This window comes from Limulus polyphemus, unplaced genomic scaffold (assembly GCF_000517525.1).
Source record: "Limulus polyphemus unplaced genomic scaffold, Limulus_polyphemus-2.1.2 Scaffold3510, whole genome shotgun sequence".
Lineage (NCBI taxonomy): Eukaryota > Metazoa > Arthropoda > Merostomata > Xiphosura > Limulidae > Limulus > Limulus polyphemus.
Window position 1 is genome coordinate 57238 of NW_013669120.1, and position 10205 is coordinate 67442.

Genomic DNA, 10205 nt, shown 5'->3' on the forward strand with positions numbered 1-10205 from the left:
AAAAAAAAATTAGAAGAACGTGATTTTAAGTTTAACTTTTCTAACAACTTTTAAAAAAGTTAATTTCTAAAAATATAACTGAGCCTCCAGCTTAACATATAAACCAAAACTATCATAGAAAAAAGCTCCAATAAAGCATTTAAAACAGATTATAAAGGGAAAAAAACATTAGGAACCTCATATTTGACTACTCTTGAAGGTTACAACTTACTTTCATCAATAATATAAAAAAATCACCTATTTTAAAGGATTAAATATCAAATGAAATTTCAAGAGAAAGCTAGAAAATCTTTGTCAACACAATGAAAAAAACAGAACCAGCCACTGCAATGAACAATAAAATCAACCCTGATGAGTTACTGCATAAGTAAAATGTTTATTTAGAGCTGTGGTTTGAAATTCACCGAGTTGAAAGTTTGAAAGCTTGTTTATAAATCTAACACTGAGATGCTGGGGATGACCTTTACAGGAGAGTAATAATTGAAACAAATTGAAACTTGTGTCTATCCTAGTAAACATGTTCTATAGTTAGCTTAACTTAGAAGAACAAACAACATTTTCAATGAAGACAACAAACAATTTCAGATAAATGTTTATTCTACCCAACATTTCGGCTTCTGCCTTTTTCAAAGGTCTATGAATGTCACAGGTTACAAAAATGATTTTTGAATGATAATAACTGAAAAGGATATAAAAATATAACAATATACTGTAAGTGCACTAAAAGTACTGATGAATGGGTTAGAGTCACAGATCATAAAATAAATATTAAAATAAACAAAGAATAATAATATCATCGGGGCCAGGCATTATAGCTGTTAATGGAAAGGCATTTGGATTGGATCAAAAAGAAATAATTTAATTTTCTGTCACGAAAGTTGTCACAAATCTCTAATATTTTGATCCGATAAGGTGTCTTGTTAATTATGCCATTGGCATTGATGTAATGTTCAGAAGTGGCTTCTTTGTTGTCTAACACAGTGTAACAAACAGTGAGCTTGTTGATGAAATGCAATTTGATATGTTCAAGTATAAAATTATCAAATGGTGCAAACTCCTGTAGAGATATTATATTATCCAGTGTCAGATAACTTTTATTGTAACATACAAAATATGTAAGTTAAGTTATTGTTGAGGAAAAATCTCAAGAAATCAGAATTGTGTTGCATCTCAGTATGTCACACAGTATATCAAACCAGAATCTTGTGTATCGCACGGTATTCCTATCCAGTTCCAAAGCGAGTTTATTTGGAAGAAAAGTATTCAATGTTAAATTCACAAGTTTCTGTTGTTGTATACTTTTCAGTGTCTTATAGATAGGTTTGTTATTCTTATTTCCTTTTCCCAAAATATGTTTGTGAATTCATAATTTTTTTTTTTTTTTTTATGTACACTGTAAAACATTATACTGTTTTAGACAGCTCTTATTATATGCAATCTAATGAAAATATTTATTACAGTGGTTCTAATTAATACAGAGAAATACTTTTATTTTGTACATATGTTGTTTATGTGTGCAGTATAATAATACATTTTAATTCGACAGGGAGATTATATTCTTGAACACACCATCTAACAGCTCCTCATAAGGTAAGTTTCACACCATCATTCACATTGAATTCATCTAAACTCCTTATAAGGTACATTTCACACCATTATTCAGATTGGATTCATCTAACAGCTCCTTATAAGGTAAGTTTCACACCATCATTCAGGTTGGATTCATCTAATAGCTCCTTATAAGGTAAGTTTCACACCATCATTGAGGTTGGATTCATCTAACAGCTCCTTATAAGGTAAGTTTCACACCATCATTCAGGTTGGATTCATCTAATAGCTCCTTATAAGGTAAGTTTCACACCATCATTCACATTGGATTCATCTAACAGCTCCTTATAAGGTAAGTTTCACACCATCATTCACATTGGATTCATCTAACAGCTCCTTATAAGGTAAGTTTATTCTTAGAAACTTTTAAATGATGCATGTTTGAGAACTGATAATTATTTTTAATGCCATTGTAAGCAACACTATGCTCTGTTATAGACAGATCTTATTAGATGCAGTCAAATGAAAATATTTATTACAGTGTTTGTAACTAATGCACAGAAACATTTTATTTTGAATATTATGTTGTTTATATCCACATTTCAGTAATAATAAATCTAAAGGGGCACAAGTTTTTAAAATATTTTTCATGAACAGATACAAAATTCTTTAGGCTACATATTTTCAGCAGCATTAAGTATGGATCTAATCACACTGACGAAACTATGTACTAGTTTCAAACACACACACACAATACATGCATTATGGTTTCCCCCATACATACTGTTTGTCATTTAACTCAAAAAGTTCTATTTTGGTCTCATTTGAACATAGAACTTTCTGCCACATTGTTGTAGAGTTATTAAAGTGTTTATGGGCATAGTCCATTCGCGATCTACGATGTATCTTCATCAGTAGTTGTTTCTTTCTTGCCACCCTACCATACAAGCCTATTTTGTGTAAGGTACGTGATATTATTGAGGTGTGTACAATAACTCTAGTTGCTGCTATTGAAGTCTGCAGCTCCTTCAGTGTCACTGTTGGCTTGACAATCACTTCTCTGACGATTTTTCTGCTTGTTTGAGCACAAACTTTCTTAGGGTGACTTGATTTTGGCAAGGTTGAGGTAGTGTGACACACTTTCCATTTGTTCACAACCAATTTTACAATGCTTAATGGCAAATTTAGAACCTTTGAAATTGATTTATAGCCTTCTCCAGAATTGTGTTTCTAAACAATCTTCTCCCTTTGGTGTGTAGAGAGTTCTTTTCTTCGTCATACTTAATATGTAACAATAGTAAACCAAATTTTAACTTTCAAAATACTCTGCTTAAATCAATACTGATGGCTGGCTCTATATGACCTGAAGTATATTTTCACATGGCTCAATAATATACTTTGGTATCTGATAGAGTTGTATAGAGCCACTTGTATTTTCTTTAGAAAGGTAGTGATGTATAGTTAAATCAATGAAGGTTAAAGCTGAGGGGGTGAAGACTTTTGCAACATGTGTTTAAGATTTTTTTTGTGTTATCACTAAATTGGGTAACAATACACCTTTCATTTTTTGTAACCTTTAGAAACTGGTCTGAAATTAATATAATGAATACTTTTGGCCATTTGAGTTGTCTTTCACAAGAAAATACCTAAAATTTATTACCGGCACGAGGGTGGAGGGTGGGAGGTGAAGACTTTTTTGCAAGGCACTGTATATATATTGAATACATTTTCTTGCTTATGTGAAAAATTAAAAATTGTTCTCTTCCAAGAATAAATAAAACTAAAATTAAAAGTGACGAGTATCATTATTCCTTGCTTTCGAAGTTCATATGTCATGTTGTGTTGTAGCCTTGAGAGTGCATAATTCTTCTCATGATTCATGGCATGTGCACATTTTACTGACGTCACGAGAGTACAAGTTGCAACATTAAGTGTCCATTATTGATGTCATTTTAGTGTTTACTGACTGACTGTCAGATAACACACTACTGTATTGCAAGTGATCAAAACAGGTGACCCCCTCCAGCCTTTCAGGGAAAGGAGTACAAACGTTTAAAAACATTCCTTTCTGTGCAGCAAGTTTTAATTGAAAGCATCTTATTTTTTCTCAAATGAGTTTTTACCATACTATAAGAGACTACAATTTTCTACCATACAAAATGTAAACAACTATCAACACACTTATTCTGATGATATCAAAACAAGCTTTAACTTACAGTTCAACTAAAACTAGTAAAATATTAATTCATATTTCAACCAATATAAAGACTTATTTTCTTACCATTTACAAAGTTCTCCTGCACAGTTCCTGGAAAGTTCCACACAAGTTGCCCCAAAAATCCAAAAATAGCACAGTCTACTTCACTTGGCTCATCTCCCATGAAGAATGGTTTTTTTCCTGTTCACAGAAATAAAAAGAAAAGAAATTAAGATGTTTTCTAAGTACAATATTCGAGATTCATTTAATATAATAAACATGGTGAAACATTCTAAGTATTATACATAGGACTTAAAAAATCTATCATGAACAAAAGGCAAAATAGGATTCCTATAGCCAAGATGTTCTTGACTACTTGTAGCTAATTACTACATATAAAAATGTATTATTTTTGAGACAAGCTGTAGCAATAGTTGATAATCTTACTTTTTCTCCTGGGATTTATTTCAATAATCCTATCAGAAAGCTTTTCAGGCACCAATACCTGAAACCTGATTGCTCAGAATAGTTTGAAATTGGCTCAACTTATATCAACAATAATCATTCAACTTAACCTAGATGACACTGTGATCATACAGGGTGAGAACAACAAAAATGTGTCAGAAAAAATATTCATGTACTACAATCACACCCCCAGGTGTCATAATACTGTAGTTCAATAGCAAATTTGATCACTCAAACAACCGAAAACTCACGAAAATTGAATATCATTTTATTATTACAAAATCTAAATTTATAACAAGTTTAAGGTCATGACAACTAACATTCAACCATATATCAAAACTACATTCTGACACTGTTTGGCATTTCATAGGTAGTGTAATGTCACCAAAAACTAATCACTTTTAGGAAGAGTACCCAACAGCCTTTTTCAATGCTAAATTTTCATATGTTCAGATCATGAAGATGTGTTAAGATTGTGATTTAGAATTTTTAAGACAGGAATATTGCTTGTTCTTACTGGCACTGGAAGACAAAGTAATATGGATGATGAACTTGAGGCACAAGAACAATCAAGAATGAAACCTGAAACTAGTCAAGATGCTGGATGCAGTGCCTATGGATTTTGGTGCAATCAGAGGTTGTAATAAATGGAGGGAGGAGTTGTGCATTTGAGACATGACTGCCTCACAATGGAGTCTTTTGTAATGGAAACTATGTTGTAGAGTTATTGTCACAAAGAGCATGACCAGGTATGTTGAAACGAATTGTAATCGTGTGTGGGGGCTCCAAAATCATTGTAACAATAACAAAGTCCTTTGAAATTCTTCATATTTATTTTTTTCAAATGATTTATAAAATATATTAGAAGCTATAAAAACAGATCTCATAAATCCATTCTACATTTCATGAAAACATTGAAATACACAATATTTAGAATATTTTTTCCTATTTTCAATACAAAAGAACTACAGTGGGTCCCTGTGACAGTAACTGCGCTCACCAATTACTACCCATGTATCAAACAATGTTGCCTTGTTTTGTTACTAGAGCATTTGAACGTCATTGACTACTTTTCCAGTTCAAGTGTTTATAAGGCAATATTTAAAAAAATCCTGAATTCTCCTAGTGTCAGAAAAGACATTTTTTGTGTAGGCATCCCCTCTTCACTAATTTATTTCCCACCCCTCCAATAAGAATGAAATTTAACATAAATTACTCACTATAATATTGTCATTTCTCAGACAAAGCATAATTTTATTAGCTTTCAATTTTGTTTGGTTTCAAGCTTTGTTCCAACGGGAAAGATATCACGTGGTTGGTCAATTGAATTGAGCCTGGAGTACTATACCAGGTGTACTGTACTACCAATGTGTGTGTGAAGAAGCATTGCCTTGTCAAGATGGCAGAGGATATAAACATGTATTCCCACATGTTTTGTAGAGTACACTTTAGTTAAAAAAGCCATGTTACACCCTTTAAAACAGTTATTCAAGAGTGGCCCGAAATTTTTGAGGAATGCATCTTCCCCATAGTGTAAAGACTGTGTTGCTTAGTTGTTTTTCAGATGTACATCCCGTTTTCCAGGAATACATCATGAAATATAATGGGGGTACCCTGTATTTAGAATTTTCTTTGTATGATTTTATGTAATTTTTTTTTTAGATGATTAAATATTTAAGATGCAGAACAAATACATAGAAACAAAATCAAAGATACCAGTTGCTAGGTTAATCCTATCAGGACTGCAAGGATGACATTGTATCACCCATTTGGTTTCTTCTCTACTTAAAATGCTTAACCCTAAATACATGGAATTTGTTTCACACTTCATACAAAATGTTATACTTTAGAATTTGAACTTTCAGAAAAACATTAAAATACTTTCTTCTGTCTTGGTTTATATTATATATATATTTTTTTTTACTTACTGTGTGCCTCAAACCATGTAAAAATATATAACAGTTATTTTTTAAACAAAACTATAACTTTTGTGTAATACCAATAATGGTACACTAATATTTCTCATCTTACATGCTAATAAAGTTACAATTGGAAAATATGAAAAAAAGAAAAGAAATAAAACTTTACTTTTTTTGTAACATTATTTATCAGACAATTTTAAATATCCAAACAGATCTAATTTGTTGTATTTTCATCAATTATATATATATATATATATATTTGTTATTTATCTTTACCTATTGAAGCAGTTATGTAGTTGCAAGAATAGCATAAAACACCAATGAACAGTACAACATAAATACAACTTACACTTGTATCCTAGCCCTACACTAATATAGGCAATATTTTTTCAACAATACTTTTGGTCAAGCTCAATTTCTATCTAATAACTATAGTCTGTTTTCAACAACTTCGGTATTATGATTCTTGAAATAGTTATTTTGAGTGAAGAAATATCATGTGACAAACAAAACCTTAGATATGTCTATTTATAAGGAATTTCAGGGTTTACGTAAATTTAAACCTATACTTTCAGATGGGCAAAAAAAAATTCTAAAAAGATAAACACATACCACTAGTAAGATGTTCAATGAATGTTGGCTTTAAAGACCTTTTAACCTAGACTGTTTTAACCGAAGTGGATATAGCTGTTTGATATTTTGGTCTTCATCATATATGAAATAGATCCTAAGTAGAGTATGACTAAAGTAACAGTTTTCTTTGGAACATCCAGCATAACAGATGGGATATTTAATTTTGCAGTTTTCTGTGTGGATTATTCTATTTAGAAAATACAACAGAAAACTGTTTCGTCTAATCATTTGTTTAATGTTCTCCACTTCTGCATTAAGAGGTTTTGAGTTCTTGATATTTTATATGCTCTATACAGCAGTTTTAATCTGATTTTCTTTAAAGACTGAAGGAGTGAAACTTTCAAAATGTGAATAAAGTCCAGTGAAAGTGGGTTTATGATACAATTTAATGGTAAATATACTCTTGTTTCTTAACTCTCTCAATACAGGCTCAGTCAATTTGACCGAGCATGTGACCTTTTTGTACTCGTTTAATGTCTTTATAGATTTAATACTTAGAATTCTCAATATAGCGTGTATATCTTCACGAACTTTGGAAGTCTTTCAGTTAACATTACAAGTCATTCACATACAAAAAATCATATTTTTTAGTGAAGTATTTCTAATAAAATAAAATAAAGATTTGTCCATGAATATGTTGAGTATTTGTTTTGAATAGTCTGTGTACAAAGTAATTTTCATGTTAAAGTTAAAAATACTTTTCCTTATCTCAAAAATCTAAAATTTCCTTTGTGTAATCCCTAAAACCTCCTAAATGCATCTCAAGCATTTTTTTCAATAAAACTTTATAGTTTATCTGTTATTTTCTCTACTCTATCTCAAAATGGGATCATTCAAATCCCTAAATTAACCCTTTTTTCTTTCTAGAATGATTTCAAATTGTAACAAGATACTACATTCATTTATCTTAAGTAGCTCTAAGTTCATAACTTTATACATCTATTTATAATTAAATTTTATTGTTTTTTTGCCCTTTGAACTGTCTCTAACTAATATCTGCATCATAAAAAGTTGTAAATCCACTCGGAGAACATGAATTACATTACCCACGAGTTACTATGAGCTGCTCTGTGTGTGCCTCGGGAACTATTTTAATTACATTATTATTACACATTCTACCTAATCTAGTCTTAAATAACTTAAAAAGATCCATATTTTTAGATTTTAGTTACTTTTATAAAAATAAATAAAGAATAAATAAGACAAACAAGAAATAAAGTACTTCCCAAATTCTGTTTTTTCTTGCTCTCGATTGTCAGTGACAGTTAAGCCTAATGTTTTATAGTACTAATAGTAATGCACTTAAAATGTTTTCTATTTTATTAAATAATGCACCAAAGAATATAGACTAATAACATGAAAAAAGTACACAAATTCCCTTACCTCTCAAAATTTTTCTGGCTTTTTAACTATGCGACAAGAGCTGTTACAAATTTGTTCAATCTAGTTGTTAACTTTCCCATGAGAATGAAGCTTGTACTCTGAGTGAAACTGATCCTTATTTGTTCCGAATATAATGTTGTGCAATACGTCACTTGATAGATGAAAACCTTGACTTTCTATTGGTTATAGGTAATACATAGTTAAACATAAGAAAGAACTATTAACAACTGAAACAGAGGATGTGACAGGTGGGTGTGGCAGAAGTTGTCTGATTTTATATTCGATAGCTCTGTTACCAAACGAAATTGAAGACTATAACAATTATGGTTTGTCTGAGCAATAATGATTTATATAGTAATTTACATTTAATTTCTTACTTTTTCGAGGGGTGTTGGATAAAATAGGGATGATGATATGCTATAAGAAAATGTGTCATGTGGGTCACACTAGTGGAAATCCAGGATTTTTTAAATATTGCCTTGTAGAATTAAGAACTTAAAACTTGTATACTATTAAAATATGGATTATTAGCTAATATTTTATGCTATTCTAATTGATATAACATAAAAAAAATAGCAGTTTAATAAAATTTTGAAGACACTCAAACCTCGTGTCATGTGCAGTAAAGGATACCTGGGGCAATAGGGTTAAGACATCAACATCTAACACAAGGGTTTGTCATTCTTTTGATTTTCCATAGTAAACTTTATTTTGGGATGGTTATCATTTAAAAACTGAAGAAATCCATTAACTGACTCAACATTAATAAACACCATAAATATGTCACCAAAATATCTCCTGCAACATACAGGAAAAGGTTAGCAAAGTCAGAAGCAAGACACTCCCTCAATCTACGCACAGATTTTACTGTTAAATATATAATGATTGTTTTGTTGCAAAATGTAAAATTATTTTAAAAAATCTTTAGTCATATCCTGTACAATTTAATTCTTAGCAAACATAAGGTTAAAATAAAGATTGATAGTTTCGCTTAGAGGTATAACTGTATATGTCTTGATATCATACCTAGAACAATGAACATCATTAAACTGTCTGCTTTAAGCTACTGACAAATTCAAAAGTATCTTTAACAGAATATTCATTCTGTACAAACTTTTTCAAACTGGATCAAAAATATTACTAATGTTGTTAATATATGCCTATACTAGAAACAATTAGTGTAACTGGACATCCTTGTTTGTGAACCTTAAAAAGTTCATATAATACCCCACATTTTGGGTCTGATTGTTGGGCTTTATTTAAGAAGTGTTTTCATGCGAGATGAACTAAAATCTTGGTTAACTTTTCAAACTGAGAGCCATATATTGCATAGGACCTGATGATGGTCAAATTACTGACCAAAAGCTTGTTAAGACTGGACGTTTATGCTAGCAGATACTGCATGATACTTTGATTGTTTTTTAATTTCTCTTATGAAATTATATACCATTTAGTTCTATTGTTCTTATTTTACTTTTTTGTGGTGTTTAAATCACAAACCACGAGACACTTTACTTGACTCAGCCACTTTAACAGACTTGGCACAATTTCTTTCTTTTGAACCAATAAGCTTCTAAGCATCATACTAGATTCACATTTCTTATCATATTTAGTTATTTCCAGTCCCATACAGAAACCACTGTGTAAATGTAACATGTTATGGGATAACTTTACTCCAACATAATCATTTTGATGCTAAAATCGACACCTATCCAATGGTATAAGGTCAAAATGAAATGATTGAAAATGAAATAGAACATTATTATCCTCTAGCAATCTTCCTACAAGACCCAATTAAATACATGATTAAGATAACAAAGTATGTCTTTTTCAAGCCTCATTTGCAAACAGTACTCTACTGGCATTTGTTGACTCTTTCGAGATGTGTCATGGGAGAAAGGCCATGCCATCTCATTTTTTGACTCGCATTCAAAAGTTTATTGAACTACTATTTCATAAATTTATGTCAATAACTTTGGTATCAAACTGTAGATTATAATTCAAGTTTTAATTTAAAAGCAAATATTAAAAAACACAGTTAAACATTGATTTGTGTG

At 30.7% G+C, this 10205-nt stretch overlaps 1 protein-coding gene across 1 annotated transcript in view; it reads right to left on the minus strand.

The window, feature by feature from the left end:
• Positions 1–10205, minus strand: part of LOC106469481 (failed axon connections homolog) — a 40425-nt gene that overhangs the window by 6849 nt on the left and 23371 nt on the right. Inside the window, exon 5 of the mRNA XM_013929980.2 lies at positions 3830–3946. Coding sequence (XP_013785434.1) covers positions 3830–3946 — 117 coding nt within the window. The remainder of the gene's footprint in view (positions 1–3829; positions 3947–10205) is intronic.